This window comes from Delphinapterus leucas, chromosome 8 (assembly GCF_059928025.1).
Source record: "Delphinapterus leucas isolate spDelLeu-1000000601 "Yukka" chromosome 8, BTC_Dleu_Yukka2, whole genome shotgun sequence".
Classification (NCBI taxonomy): Eukaryota; Metazoa; Chordata; class Mammalia; order Artiodactyla; family Monodontidae; genus Delphinapterus; species Delphinapterus leucas.
Window position 1 is genome coordinate 36271327 of NC_143136.1, and position 16922 is coordinate 36288248.

Genomic DNA, 16922 nt, shown 5'->3' on the forward strand with positions numbered 1-16922 from the left:
ATTCTCCTGGAATGCTCCACATAACACATAGGGAGCAACAACAAAAAACCTACTTGAGATTTTAACAGAAAAAGGAGATTTGTTTATTAATAATTCATGAGTTCCCATTGAACATGCACGACAGAAACAGTGCTATTCAATAGAGAATACTGTCATCTGTCACTGTTTTATTTGACATTTACACTTTTTTTTTTTTTTTTGCCTGATACTGCAAAACTTTCTTGGATGGCATGCAAAAATTATATAAATGAAAAAAATCCCAGTGTGGGGACTCTTTATCTCTTCTGTGATGGGTTCACTCGGTTACATATGTGTGTGTTCAGGCAATAGCGTGGCACTTTCTGGCACATTCATTAAGCCACCAAACAAGCTAATAAGAGACACTATTGAGAAAACAGAGATAAGCATCCCAAGTGGGCTGATGGAAGGATCATGTGAATAAAAAGATGGAGGGTGAGATGGGAAGTGAGGTGGAAGAATAGATTTCCGGGAGATAAGCGTACAGATCCGTGGAGTGAGCAAGTGAGTCAGAGTGAGGGGAAAGCGAATCATGGCTGCCATGAAGAAAACTGACAAAAATACACTGCCATTTCCGATGCAGAATAAATATTTATAGATGGCATCAGAGGAGCTCCACCAGCAGGGAATATCGGCATTTAGTAGAAGAGCAAGTTAGACTTAGGAGCACCTTGCAGTTTTGTGCCACCGTAAGGCTCTTGACAATGTTTCTGCTCAGTAGGTTAGTTATTATTTATAAAAATCACAGAACCAGCTGATACATTCATAAGCTAATTATTGAAGCAGCTGGGTACACATGGTGCAATATGTCCAAGGCTGTGAAGTATCACAGATTTCTTGGGGCCTGCTGTGGTGAGGGTGCGCTGTTGAAGGCTCCATCCCTTAATCTGATCAGCCAAGCAAACACTTTGTGGGGAAACTAGATTAATAACCCTCTAAACACCATGAATGTGCTTCATCTTCAAAACTGGGTTCCCTTAAACATGCTATTAGCTCAGCTCCATCAGGGATTTGAGGAAGTTCTCTGGTGCCCTAAGAACAGGGTCTTGTCGCCTACCTCCCTGTGCCAGAAATTAATTTGGTTTGCTTATGTCTGCACACATGATCACACTTGTGTCTAATCCGCTCCCTAATAGCTTCAAGGTCAGGACCTTGCATGTCAGTGGGCAAATTGAGCACTACACTTCTTAAAGACTGATGGCAGACAGCACACAGTCCATAACGAGGTCTGTAGTTTGTTCTAAGTGGTTGTAATGAGTGCAGATTATAACAGCGCATATAAATCAAATGCGGCAATGAATGTTGTGCGAGACATTCCGAGTATCATAAGTGGAGATACCACTCAGCTGTCACCTGTCTCATTTCAAGCTGTGGCTTCCCACAATGCAATTCACTCCTCATGCAGAACAGCAGGTGCTGTCCTCCTTAAGGTCTGGGTATCTCAGAACTTCATCTTTTAACAGATGCAGGTTTTTGTTTTTATTTTCTGTTAAACAATTGGTCTCCATGCTGTAGCCTCCCCTGGGAGATGTTAAACATACCTGTTTGAAACATTTGAAAGAGTTCAGTTGGAGACTTATTCAGATCTGTGAAAAGACAGAGAAATGGAGCTTAAGTTTTCCACAGATGGTTTGTTTTCCATTTCAAGAATTCTTTGCTTCGTACAAAGAAACCCTTGAGGAAACACTTTGGGACTAGGAGATTTTTTAAAATATAATTCATTTCCTGATAGGGATAAAAATTGAATCGTCTTCAATTTTCATATATGTTGCACCTTGAAAATCAACCATTACCTGTCTCTCAATTGAGTTGGAAAAAAAGAAATCTATGAAAATACTTGGGAAAACATTTCCAAGCAAATGATTAGATATCTTGTTTTCATTCTTCCTAACCCTCTAACTCTCCCCAGCTCCCAGTTTATTGCAAGAAAAGATCAGGTCTGCACAAATGTGGCCTCTCACTTGTAAAAACAAGGCAGTGTTGTGTTACAGATTAGTTTATAAATCCCCAGTGGCTTCACAGTTCAGTGCCTACAGCTGCTGCAGATGGGCCTGGGTTTTTGTCTCTTTGCGGTGCTGCAGCCGGCAGTTGAAGGAGAAAATGGAATGATCAGGTTATTAACATGGAGGCCGCGAGGAAGAGGCTGCACAATGAGAACAGCTGGTGTTGCTGTCTTGGCTGATGCAGCGGAGATAATCAAATCTTGCCTTTTTTTGGGTAAAGGCAGAAGACACAGTGGAGAGTTAGACAAACAACAGCTTATGAGGGGTTTTTATAATACGTGTCAGGAACTTTCATTGGCTTACAAGTTATGATATAGAATTTGTTGAGGTTCGGGATTTATTTTTTACAAAGTCGTTTGTGTTTACTTATGCACCTTTTTAGAAAAATTCTTACTCTTGCAGGAGGCGTGATGTGGGACAGTTCTTGTTTTTAAAATTAGCAACGTAGCTTGGAAATGATGGGTTAGAAAGCTACTGGGTAAAATATTTTGACATGAGTCAGTGAGCGATGTCGACAGCATCCTCTGTATTATTTTCATATAATCCATCATTATTTGCATTACATTTTCTTTCTTGTGCAGTTGCAAGAGAACATCCGGATGCCAGAGTTGGGAGGCAGACATTTGCAGGTGTGACCCGTCCGACTGCCTACCTTCCTGCAGGTGTGGCTGAGGCAGGAAGGTGATGGTTAAAAGGGCCTGGAGCCCATGGCATTCAGAGATTGAGCAGGAGTACAGTTTTTCATTCTAGCTAAGGTTGTTATGGAGGAGTTATTGATAATTGTGAGGCCATTTCCTCCCTATTTATACTTAGGTATTTTTTCTTCTTTAGAATTTGCCATTTTGCGATACATGTTTGTTCATCTTCACTTTTTTCTTGGAATGGAGTACTGTCCAATTGGGTAATTTTTAAAAATTGTTGCTGACCAACATGAATTACTCTTGCTGAGAATTGGATAGCTACAATCTTCCTCGAGTATCTTTTACAAAGGAACTGTAAATTAATTGAGAATATATTCAATAGGAAGGGTGATAAGATAATTAATAAAGACCAAAGGTTCTCAGGTATTGGTGTAACTATATGTGTGGTCATTGGTTGGTTTTCAGAGTTGTCAGGCTGTATCACTATTTTCCCAGTTTGGTGGGAACAGGTTTGATGTAAAAATATGATAAACCGGTATGGTACTTGACTGCACTCAAACCCGCCTCTGCTGCTCTGCACTCTTCAGGTTAATTCAAGTGACCTTCTCTGTTTCTAGGGCTGGCTGTGTGAACTGCTCCGCTGGAAGGAGAACCCCAGCCCAGAAAACCGCACCCTCTGGGAGAACCTCTGTACCATCCGTCGCTTCCTGAACCTTCCCCAACACGAGAGGGATGTGATTTATGAGGAGGAATCAAGGCACCATCACAGCGAGCGCATGCAGCACGTGGTCCAGCTTCCCCCTGAGCCAGTGCAGGTGGGCGTCCCCTTCTCCCACAAACCAGAGCAAAGCTGTTGGTGCCAGTAGCCGTGAAGGGTCATAGGGGCACACCACATCACCTCCCCTCGGAAGGTGTCTCATGCCATGTCCCCAAAAACAGAGGGCCCTGTTTTCACAGTGGGCACAGTGTGTGTGTGTGTGTGTGTGTGTGTGTGTGTGTGTGTGTGCATGTGCACACATGCGCTCTCTCTCTCTCTCTCTCTCTCTCTCACACACACACACACACACACACACAAATGACTGAGAAGTCTAATCCAAAGGCAGCTGCTTTCCTGAGAGCATTTTACTTGTGGGATTGTGAAGCCAGAGAACTCATGGAGAATTAAATCTCCCAACTGGAAGCCATAGTTCATTGTTTCCATCAGTTCATTTTCTAAAGAAAAAACTCTGAAGTAGCCAATGAATTGATCCAAAATTCCTCAAGGAATATTTCATTAGGCTGAGGAAAAGAAATTTCCACATGAGCTAGGGAATACCACTGAACTCAGTTGAACCTTTGAGAGAAATTGTGACAGATCTTAGTATTTTTTAGATGAGTTCCTGCTGTGTTTGGTTTCCTGTCCTTTAGAAATCTACCTTCATTTGGGTTGCATGTTTTGTTTGCTTAGATTTTTGCTCTCACTGAGAGAAATAATATTTATTTCTGAGAGTCATTGATCTTAACTACCGACGCTTGCTGTAGTCTAAAGTCAATTACTTTCAGGAAGAAATATTAATGAGGGTTTCTACAGTTACACCTCTTCGAGTTGTGCCACAAATTGTTTTGTCAGACTGTGAGACTTATCCTCCTGTCCAATACCACCAATTCCAACTGCCACCAAAGAGGATCCTCTAAGGCCTGTCTGAATCTCCTTGTGTGTAGCAAGAAGAGGGCCATTGAGGCAGGAGTGCATGCACGTGTGCACATGTGCGTGAAGAATGGAAGATGAGGATGAAGGAAGTGTGGGGCATGGGGTCTTGATCAGAGAGCATAGGAGAGATGGTAAAGGACACAGTGAAATGCTCTGCCTGAGGTTTCCTGTCACCTTTCCCCTTACTCCACCCTCACATCCCCTGGGGAGAAGCCAGAAGCCAGTGGGGCCATTATATCACTTTTCATCCAAATATTGACATCTCAGTCAGTGCTCTCATGCTCTCATTGGTCACTTTCCAAAGTCATGGAGTGAATCGCCCAGATCGTTAGACTCATGAGTTCATAGAGCTATACACATGCAGGAGTCTCTTATAATACCCACAGTGAACTCAGAGGGGAGGTAAAAAGGGATACTTGGTTAATAAGTGGGAGAGCCCGCTGTCCAGGCTCTGTATTCGTGCTTGGGTGATTCATTCCCCGGAGATGAGCCCCAAGTCTTACCCTTCAGGACCAGCCTTCCCTCTCTTGTCCTTTCCTAGCTGGGGCCTCATCCAAACACCAGGGCACCTCCTTATAGATAATTAGACCAACGTGCGTCACATGGAGCGGTGGTTTTTAGATTTTGAGATTTAGTAGAAATTAAAATTAAACAGGGGCACATTGTAGGTTCACCAACCTTTTATTTTAGAAAATAAATTTATTCAAAAAATTCAAGGTGGTGGAAGTAAGAGCAAATACTGAAATGGAATGTACTTTAAAAATATTATTTTGGCTGAATTAGAAAGACCATTAAAATTAGTTGTTATAAAATATATTTACAAATAAAAATTAATAAAATTGTCTAAGTAAAAAAAAAATTCAATGGGCACTCACGTTTGTTATTCATATATTTCATACAGTAAAATAACAAACAAATTAATGAAAAGGATAGCCTTAGGCAAAAGATCTTACAAATGTATAAATTCAGTCATATGAAAAACTCACCATCACCCTTGTTTTTCTCATTTTGATGTGAATTGATCCCAACTTCTGTGTTGAACCAACACAGGGCCAATGACTAGCTTCAGGAAACTACTGACTTTGTGTGGACTTTTCATTCAGGGTCCATCTTAGTCAATCCAAGCAAGATAGAAACAGAACAGGAGTGAAAAAAATTGATTTATTATAGACATTAGTAGCATTTCTTTTTTATCATAGGATGATGACAAAGTTGAAAATTTAGAGAAGTTTGAGATAAGGATACTAATACTTGTTTTCCATTAAAATGAGGACCTCCCTTCATTTGGATGATGGCTCTTGTATATTCCTGTCTCCATTCTTTGTCCAGAAATTCTCATCTCTGTGAGGTCCCTGTGTTTAGGTAGCTAAAATGACGTTCAACATCATATTTTGTCTTTTAACTGACCATTCTGAGTAAAGTAAATCTTAGAAGCAGACAGCCAATTGATTTATGAGTTTTATTACCTTTTATGTTAGTGTGTCAGAACTAAAGTGTGCTGACAATAATGGCTAAGAGTCAGTCTGTAATTTTCCTTTTTAGTTTTAAGCAGTCTGTGGCTATTAACATTAACTTCTGATATCACTAAGAGAATTCACTTATTTTATAAAAGATTATTCCTATCACTCAGCTCTTAGCTAAAGAGTTTACAAATAAGGTAATTTTCTCTACACTGACTTTGTCTTAGCCGTTGACCTTGATCCCAGAACAACTGTGAAAGTCTCCAATACATCACTTATTTTTTTTTTTTTTACGTCATGCCTGTCTCAGTGACACTGCTTTGAATGCTGTATTTCTCTTTCGTGATATGAAAAATGAATAGAACTTGAACTAACCAGCAAAACTCTTGAGACTGGAGAATAGAGTTAGCACAGCCTCTGTGATTTGGGAAGGACTGTATTCAAAAAGGTCCCAGACTACTTAAAAATGTCTGTAATTGTCCAGAAGTTAAGCTCTTGGACTCAGGGTTGGGATTCACTTGTGCCTTTGTATCAATTAAAATTTTAGGAAGATACAATTGCTTACATGTTTTAGGAATTTAAAAATTCATATGTTGGTAGTACTAGTTTGGTGACGTTACATTTTGTCTAATTAGGCAGAAAACGCGCCATTTAAAAAATTTTTAACCTCTTTATTGGAGTATAATTGCTTTACAACGGTGTGTTAGTTTCTGTTTTATAACAAACTGAATCAGCTATACATGTACATATATGCCCATATCTCCTCTCTCTTGTGTCTCCCTCCCTCCCACCCTCCCTATCCCACCCCTCTAGGTGGTCCCAAAGCACTGAGCTAGTCTCCCTGTGCTATGTGGCTGCTTCCCACTAGGTATCTATTTTACATTTGGTAGTGTATATATGCCCATGCCACTCTCTCACTTCGTCCCAGCTTACCCTTCCCCCTCCCTGTGTCTTCAAGTCCATTCTCTACATCTGAGTCTTTATTCCTGTCCAGCCCCTAGGTTTTTCAGAACCATTTTTTTTCTTTTTCTTTTTTAGGTTCCATATACATGTGTTAGCATACAGTATTTATTTTTCTTTTTCTGACTTACTTCACTCTGTATGACAGACTCTAGGTCCATCCACTTCACTACAAATAACTCAATTTCGTTTCTTTTTATGGCTGAGTAATATTCCGTTGTATATATGTGCCACATCTTCTTTATCCATTCATCTGTCGATGGACATTTAGGTTGCTTCCATGTCCTGGCTATTGTAAATAGAGCTGCAATGAACATTGTGGTACATGACTCTTTTTGATTTATGGTTTTCTCAGGGTATATGCCCAGTAGTGGGATTGCTGGGTCGTATGGTAGTTCTATTTTTAATTTTTTAAGGAACCTCCATGCTGTTCTCCATAGTGGCTGTATCAATTTACATTCCCACCAACAGTGCAAGAGGGTTCCCTTTTCTCCACACCCTCTCCAGCATTTATTGTTTGTAGATTTTTCGATGATGGCCATTCTGACCGGTGTAAGATGATACCTCATTGTAGTTTTGATTTGCACTTCTCTAATGATTAGTGATGTTGAGCATCCTTTCATGTGTTTATTGGCAATTTGTATATCTTCTTTGGAGAAATGCCTATTTAGGTCTTATGCCCATTTTTGGATTGGGTTTTTGTTTTTCTGATATTGAGCTGCATGAGCTGCGTGTATATTTTGGAGATTAATCCTTTGTTAGTTGCTTCATTTGCAAATATTTTCTCCCCTTCTGAGGGTTGTCTCTTCGTCTTGTTTATGGTTTCCTTTGCTGTGCAAAAGCTTTGAAGTTTCATTAGGTCCCATTTGTTTATTTTTGTTTTTATTTCCATTTCTCTAGGAGGTGGGTCAAAAAGGATCTTGCTGTGATTTATGTCATAGGGTGTTCTGCCTATGTTTTCCTCTAAGAGTTTGATAGTGTCTGGCCTTACATTTAGGTCCTTAATCCATTTTGAGTTTAATTTTGTGTATGGTGTTAGAGAGTGTTCTAACACCATACATAATTTCATTCTTTTACATGTAGCTGTCCAGTTTTCCCAGCACCACTTGTTGAAGAGGGTGTCTTTTCTCCATTGTATATTCTTGCCTCCTTTATCAAAAATAAGGTGACCATAGGTGTGTGAGTTTATCTCTGGGCTTTCTGTCCTGTTCCATTGATCTATATTTCTGTTTTTGTGCCAGTACCATACTGTCTTGATTACTGTAGCTTTGTAGTATAGTCTGAAGTCAGGGAGCCTGATTACTCCAGATCTATTTTTCTTTCTCAAGATTACTTTGGCTATTTGGAGCTTTTGTGTTTCCATACAAATTGTGAAATTTTTTGTTCTAGTTCTGTGAAAAATGTCATTGGTAGTTTGATAGGGATTGAATTGAATCTGTAGATTGCTTTGGGTAGTATAGTCATTTTCACAATGTTGATTCTTCGAATCCAAGAACATGGTATATCCCTCCATCTGTTTGTATCATCTTTAATTTCTTTCATCAGTGTCTTATAGTTTTCTGCATACAGGTCTTTTGTCTCCTTTGGTTTTTAAATTGTTAAATATGGGTGAAATCAGTGATTATTAAGAGGCTCTGATGAGGCAGCATATTAAAATACACACAGAAGTCCACTCCACTTGTGGTCACGGAAAGGTGCCATTTAAGTTTCTTTAAGCAGTTAGGGTACACTATTTCCCAATTTTTTTTAATTATAAAGATATGAAATGGTGACCTTTGTGCATAATTACTCACCAGATATAGTCTGTTAAATTAGGGATCCACAGATGTACTGGATAAAAGAAAGAGCTTGGAATCACCCCCTCCCCATTCAGTGCTTTCTGTGATGTTGAGAAGTCCGTTAGAGTCAGAGCCTCTTTCCTCACAGAAGGAAGGAAAATTTTCTTGCCCTTTGTTTGCAAATAGTTTACTAATTGGTAGTCTTATATTGCATGCAGATGTGTTTCTTCTTTTTAAGCCCATGAAAGGTTTGAAAAATTCAAGCCCATGTTTAGAAATTAGGATATTTCATTTAAAATCTGGATTTCACATAGCAATCCAGAAATTCAGAAGATCTGACCCACTGGGCCACATGGCTGGAGCTGACATACTCTATTCAGGACACATCCTTGCCATCCTGCTGCAGGATCCCCACTGCCCACATGCTATTTCCATGCGCATATGTCCCATCCACTTTGTTCACTTAGGCTGCTCCTGTCCCGTCACTCTGTCCCATTGAGACCAGCTTGCCTCACGAGTCCTACATCTGAAGCTGCCACACTAAAGCCACACACGCCTTTGCCGCGTGCTTCTGATTTCTTCCATGGTAGCCATTGTGTGTCATTTATTTTTATAATTTTAACACCTAACAATCCTTGAAATGCATATTTGATGGAATTTCTCTTCAGGGATGAAGCTAGGTTATAGTTGGGTTTGGGTCCGCTAAGGGGTATAGTCGGCCCTAGAGACTTGGGGGTCCTGGAGGAATGAGATGTTTTTTCCTTGGGAATTCAGTTCTCTCCAGGTGATGTAGATTTGATGTCATATGGAATTATCCCGTTTCTCCAGTTTTCTTTCTGATATTCTAAGTCTCTTTTGAACCCCCATTTAAGTTCCTACTGTCTAAAAAGTGATTTTCCAGGCTCTGAACACACCTTGCAAACTAGATTCACCTACACTATGGACCCTCAGTGGGGGCAGTATTGCCCCAGGGAGTAAAAATTGATTCTTGGGGGCATAAAAATCTTGTTTACAGTTGTTTATTGCCCTCCAAAGGGACATAGTACATAAAGAGATATTCTGTATATCTGGTATTAAAATTTCATGATGCAGGGAAAATGATTAGGAAAAAATGCCTACAAAGGCTCCTTTGGGGAATAATAATGAAAAATAAATGTTGCAAAATGCTAATATATGTAATAGTTCTGGTTCATGTATGGATAGCACAAAGAAGACCAGCATAGGTGAGATGAAATTGTATGACAAACTAAAACATTCCATGAAAAAGGTGAAATAAATTCCATTGTTTACCTCAAACGGTTGGAGACAAAATGATTTCTTGTGGTTGTAGTGATTTCACCCCTAGTGGTTATTATGACCTGAGGCCCTATAGTGAGGGGCCTCAAACTTAGAATCAAAAACTAGTTAGGTCAGGGTATTCATTATTACCAACTCCATTTTACAACTGGAAAACCTGGAGCAGAGACGAAGAGCCTTGCCTGAAGCCAGGATCGCCAGCTGAATGAAAACACAGGCGTTTTTGGCATTCAGTCTTTCCTCTGACTTCACTCTCAGTGCAGGAGAGACGAAAGGACATCACTCATGCTATGACTAGGTCACTGAGTGGGGTTGATTGGGAAGCATTTGCCAAACTGTTCATGTCTGTGCAGTTTGTGCTTTATTGCTTTATTATATTTCCACCACAGTGTTTCCATGGGTTATTTTGTAAGTTCAGGAATTCTGAGCTTGCTGCTGTGTGGTTTCCTGACAAGTACTTGTTTTAAAATTCCATGCCGTACACTGAGGAAGAATGTGAGAGACCTGGTGTATGACAGCTGACACCAGCTTTATACTTCAGCTTGTCTGGATTGCCACCCACTCAGGGTATTCTCAGCATTTTCTAAGCTACCGAATCCCTGTGCTGATGTCAACCAGTGGTTCTCAACCAGCGGTGACTTTGCCCCCATGGGATATTTGGCAGAGTCTGGAGACATTTTTGATTACTATAACTTGGGGATTCTACTGATATCTACTGGGTGGAGGCCAGGGATGCTGTCAAATGTCCCATAATGCACATGACAGCCTCCCCACCAAAGACTTATCTGTTCCACAGTGTCAATAGTGCTGGGGCTGAGAAACCCATGTAGAAACCCCACCAAGGTTGGGGGGGGGCAGCATCTACTTGCACATTGAGAAACTGAAGCTTAGAGAAGTTTAGTAACCTGCTCAAAGTGGGACCTTAAATCCACATTAGTCTACATTCAGCGTCTGACTTTTTTCTCTGTGCTAGAAAGAACTGCTAAACATGCAGCAGCCAGCCTTCCCTGAATACTTGCTGTTAGCTGTCTGGTATTAGGCAAAGCTGTTTATGTACATCATTTAATTTTTAATCATTCTACTGAATAGATCTAGTTTTGTTAGCTTCTTTTTTACAGGATATTCAGTGCTGTGAAACCTGTAGCTCATTGGTGTGATGTCAAAGAACTGATGTAACTGAAATTTTCACTTTCTCTTCAGCTTTTTCGGCATTTTTGAGGTAGCTTTGGAATGTGACTCTCATTGCTAGTGTTTAAGGGTATTTGAAATCTATGATTAAGCCCTGAGAATTTGATCATGGAATTCTGCTTCAGCTGTAGGTATATTTTGATTTGTGAATTTGCTTTCAAAAGGACAGTGTCTAAGAATATAAATAAGCTAATTAATTAATCAATTAAGGATGTTTGCAAATTCTTTAACCAGGTTACTAGAAATTCTCCCATTTTGGATTCATTCCAAGCTCCTATTCAAAGCCTGCTATCTGAATGTGGCTCTAGAGGTTTGAAACTCTACCCTAGTTGTGAGGAAATGTGCAGATAGACACCTGCCATTTTAGATGAAGTATTATAGCAGTTGGGTATACGTAGGTCCTCAGTTGGGAAAACTTTGGGAGTCCCTGACCATCAGTCAGGAGTCACGCTAGCCTTTTTCTTATTAACGTTATGCTATCCTTCATGCATTTATTCAACTTGGAGAGCATTCCTCATTTCTTTGTTACCAGTTAGCCTTTCAGCACATCCAAACTTTTTAATTTGTCACCAGGAATATAGAAAGATTTGGAGGTTATTTACAACTAACTCTTTTTATTCTAGAACATGGACATTTCTACCTTGGGTTCAGCTTCTTCCAAAGTGTAGTGAACAGGTTTCTCTTGGTGGTGATGTGAAAAAGTTGAATAACCTCCTTAGAGTTGCTAGCTGATAGATTGGACATTAGCTATGGCTTTGTTTTCTCTAGAGATTTAAGCAAGTTGCTTGTCTACTTTTTAAATTTAAAGTTTCTTAAAGTAATTTTTTTTTCTTTTGCAAGACACAGAAATTCCAGCTTAATTATTGGAGACATATTCAAAGAAATTGAGGGTGAAAGAACTTCATGAAAATCCAGGTGTAGGACTGTGAATATGGGTAGGTTTCTCTGAACCTGGGACTTGTAATTCAGCAGCTGGAGTTCGTGGATTCACCCCCTCCTTTGCAATCCTGGATATAACATACCCCCTCCCCATATCAGCTTCTTCCTGCTATCAGTCTTTTTCTTTCTGATCTCATCTGATTTACCATTTACTCTACAGTTGTCTACCATATGACTTCTGCTTACTATGCATAGTTTCTCTGAATTATAATTCTACCTTCTCAAAACTTTGACCTGCCCACGACCTCTGCTCTACCTCATGACTTTTTTGTATGCCTTTATGAAATCCAGCTTCTGTTACCCACTCTTATTTATGACTTTAAATACTTATAAGAGAGAAATTGGCTGGTCCACCTTATCCCCATGAAGGCAAACTTTCTTGACACTTAATTTCCAACCAGTAATGTGATTGCTTAATTTGGAAGTCACTGCATTTTAGAGAAAGGGCTTTGTTGGGCACAAGGTTAGAATGACCTCAAGGAGCATGGGAAGTGGAAAGCTAGCTGGCTGCAGACCACCTACAGGTAACCTGTGAATGCCATGTCCTTTGGCTGGGAAGTTAGGGCCCTTTAGGAGCCCTGCATTTGTCAGGATAGATGGTAGCAGGTATGATTAACAAGTCTAATATAAAATTCTCGTGGGGCTTCCCTGGTGGCGCAGTGGTTGAGAGTCCGTCTGCCGATGCAGGGGACACGGGTTCGTGCCCTGGTCCGGGAAGATCCCACATGCCGCGGAGCGGCTGGGCCCGTGAGCCATGGCCGCTGAGCCTGCGCGTCCGGAGCCTGTGCTCCGCAACGGGAGAGGCCACAACAGTTAGAGGCCCGCGTACCGCAAAAAAAAAAAAAAAAAAAAAAAAAAATTCTCGTATCAAGGGAGATTTATATGACTTTTTAAATGTAAAGTGCTCTGGACATGTAAGCAGTAAGGAACTAATGCCTAAGAGTGATTTTAAGTTTGTGTGTATCCAAAGTATTATGCCTTTATATTTCATTGCAGTTTTTCTAACATTTATCATGTACATCCATGCTTTCAGGCACTGTGCTATAGATCCTGATAGGAATTAAACTTAAAATTTTATCATACTCTGTTCTGGGTCTGCCTATTTACTGCTTTAAAGCAGGTCCAACATTTTACCAGGCTTATCATTTTAATAATTGGAGTTAGCTTTCTATTCCTCATTCTTCATGGGGCCGTTCCAGTGTTTTTGCCAAGCAGAGCTCGCCCTATTAGTGACTAAATCTTCACAACACACCGCCTTCCAAATTAAACATCCAGGGTTAGCTACTGGTTGGAAGTGAAATGTCAAGCAGCTGGGTTCCACTTCTCCCAGTCTTTTCCTGTCCTGTGGCAGCATAGAGAACCTTGGTTTCCTGAGTAGCTTGCTCTTCCATAATTGCTGTGTTCTTTAAATAATAGTCTAATTGCATTTTTGAGAGGCAGCACAATCCCTTCAGCTCATACTGTGGGTTACTGATATACTCCTTGTTTCTCAGATCCTAAAACTGAGTAGAAGGCACTTTGCCCAATGCCACTCTATAGGTGAAGGGAAGAAGCAGGATTAGCTGTGTCACTTACATCAGGACAAATACTCCTCACTGATATGAGTTTCTGCACTGCTCAGTGCTCAGAAACCACTAAGATCACTAATATAAATTACATTTATTTGTGTCTGTTTTTAAAGGTTTTGGGACAGCAAGGTACTCCTCATATATATTGTCATATTCTTTTCCTTCTGGTAAAATTAAAGTAAGAATATTATAAAACCTTTAGCACCTTGGCCTTTTCTTGATGTTCTGATAGAAAATGAGACTAAACATAATACTTTTGAACATAAAGCTTAGTTGTCTTTTGAAAAATATATATTGCTATGGAATAGTTAGAGAACGTTCTTGCTATTGTTCTGTTGGCCAACTCAGTGTAGCTATTTTCTCCCTCCCTCCCTACTTCCTTCCTTCCTTTCACTCTCCTTTCTTTCCATTATCTGAAACGTCTGAAACACTTTTTTTTTAAGCTGAGAGAGCTTAGGGCAACGACTAATAAATTTTGTGATGGGGCAAACTGATTAAATGTGAGCAATGTGGAGCAAATTGAGAAAGAGAGGCAAAATAGACCAAGTCAGTGCGTTCACATGCATCCTGCCTTCTTCTCCACCCACAAAAAAAACCAACAATAAACTTAAGGCACTTGTGGACATTGATGTGTCATTGTTCTAATGAAGGGCCTTGCCATATTTCATCTGTGAGAAGGAAAATACCTCCTTTATACTTTTATAGATATCTAGCAAAGTCTGGCTTTTGGCAAGGCTGATTAAAATTGACTGATAAAACTGTTTTCAGACCCAAGCTGCAGACACAATTGAGAGGTTGCCATTTTTATTCATTGATTCAACAAATATTGGTTGGGTTCCTTCAGTGTGCCAGGTGGCGTTCTAGGCACCACGTATATAACAGTACATAAAACAGAATTTCACACATCTATTGAGCAGCTCTCCCCTTTACTCACGTAGATTGCATTTTTAAACAGACTTCATTTTCCCCCTGGCTGCCTTGCCTTAACCTAGAATTCAGACTACGATTTAGTGGAATCCATAGATTGTATTCCTTTCTCCGATCCCGACCTTGGGTGCCATCTCTGTGCCTCAGTTTTTCCAGCTGTTTCCCGAATGTACTGGGTAATATCTTTAAAACACATAGAGCCTCTCAGAGATGACATTACCTTAAAAAAAATGTTTGAAGATACCAAAGCTAACAGATCTTCTGAGTCTATTCTCTAGAGTCCAAAGAACTTCATCCATGTGGAGAAGCCCTTCTCTGCAGATGTACATTTCTGTTGCTTCTGCAAAGACAATGAATACCTTTCATATCAACAATTAACTATGAATGAGAAGCATTCCAGTAGAAATTTTAAGGAGGTAGTGAGAAGCAGCTCCCGTAGTCCTTGAACAACACATTTTCTGCCACAACGAGCTCATTATTAAGAGGGACTAGTTCACACACCTGACCCTCCAAAGGCCCCAGCTTTATCAACACCAGTGAGCCAGGTGGCTGGTTCAAAACAGTGAATTAGCCCATACCCCAGTGCCAAATAATAAGGTTGCCACTTGGAGAAATCACCCTGGGTGAGGAGAGAGAACATGACCAGGACAAAATAAGAAGTGTCTGTCTGTGTGGTCGGGGTGAAATTAGGGGTGGAGTAGACATGCTTATTATCCATCTGTTTTTCATCAAAACTGTCTTTAAAAATGCTACTTGGGTCACTAATCTACATATGCAGCTCTTTGTAAAACTATGTTAATCACTTCTGTAACACATTAGAACCCACAAAGTTGTGAAGGTGCAGTAATGATGTTTTAGTCTCTTTGGTCCAGTATTAAATAAGCATTTACTATCAGCAGCTCTGTACAGGCTCTGACAGACTTAAGGAGAATGAAATTTTCTCTGGTCTTGAGTCGCTTGGAGGCTACCAGGGAAATGAATACAGACTTTTGCAGAACAGGCTATGTATTCGTAGGCTGAGCAGAGATACAGAATTTGCTAAGATCTTAAGACAGTCTTTAATGGGTCCTACATACTGAAAATAATAATGGGTGGTTTTCGTGTTACTTCAATTCCTGGCATCACGACCTGGAATTCTACCTCTTTCCTTCCTAGATAAGCAAGTAAACAGAAGAGGAAGTATGTATGAATAGTGTCATTGTAGAAGAATAGAAATCAGTTCTAATTTACCCAAAACAAAACAAAGGTAAAAAAGTAAAACATTTGCAAATTTTTCTATTGATGGTAATGAATTATTTAAAGTGTAGTTCATGACAAATGTGTCATGTACTCCATGATTGAACGACACAGGGTTAAGAACCTGATGATAAATATAACCATTTGATTTTAATTTTGAAAAATCATGATGCCTTGCTCACATAATGGTAGAAACAAACATAACTGCTTCTTTTGAAGTCAGCACCTTCTGACTATGATTTTTAAAAGCACATATAAAGTAGATGACTGGGATTTGCTTAAATCTGAGTGTAGTTGAAAAGTTCTTAAATACAAAAAATTTTTCTGTATATGTTCGTTAACCCCTAAGCCTTTCTATTCAGTGTTTCAGGAACTAGAGCATCTTGTAAAGAAAGAAACTACTTTCTATTTCCAATGAACCTTTGACCAAACGGGAAAAAAGATGATAAGGTAAAGAAAAGGGCCTGTAAGTGACATTGACTCCAGTCACAGGGTTGTGACCTTGGACAAGGGGTTTTATCCCTTAGAATTTCCTTTTACTGTTTTGTAAACAGTTATAACCTGGATTAGGTGATCTCAGAGACTCTTCCGATCTGAAACACTCATTCTGTGAGTTGGTTCATCTATTTCTGATCCCCATTTGAGTATTTTCATGCAAATGTAAAAAACAAAAAATAACACAAAAACACATGGCCCCTGGGAGGTTTAAATGCATTTTGGAAAAACAAATTAGCATCAACATAACAAATTATGAACACCTTATAGGGGCTCAGAGAGATCCAGTTGATTTTCTTATGATTGATAGTTACGACAATTACAAGAGAAAGCCAGCCACTGAGTTTTAAACTATCGTAGCCAAACCTACCTACTGTGGCTTTTCAGCTGTTTCTGTTTAGTGTGGAAATCTAATGTAGCTGAAAACTACTGCTGATTTTTATTAAGTTGAAGTCTAGAACTTCCCCTTGTAATGATAGACAAGCATACTTTCAATTAAAGGAAAACTGCCAAAGTCCTGAAATTCATTTATTTTATTATTATTCGGTTTAACCCTAGAAATGGGAGATCAAGCAAACTAGATAGATTTGACAGTTCCGAGGTCACAAGTTCAATTTCCTCACAAGTTGTTTCTAGATCTAATTCACTGCAAATCATATAGCCCTTCACCTTTTTATATGGAATCTTTTAGGGAATTGTATGTCACATCAAGTTCATCCTAAT

The 16922-nt window shown here is 39.7% G+C and overlaps 1 protein-coding gene across 1 annotated transcript in view; it reads left to right on the top strand.

The window, feature by feature from the left end:
* SATB2 (SATB homeobox 2) overlaps window positions 1–16922 on the top strand; it is a 189835-nt gene that overhangs the window by 147165 nt on the left and 25748 nt on the right. Inside the window, exon 9 of the mRNA XM_022567336.3 lies at window positions 3280–3477. Coding sequence (XP_022423044.1) covers window positions 3280–3477 — 198 coding nt within the window. The remainder of the gene's footprint in view (window positions 1–3279; window positions 3478–16922) is intronic.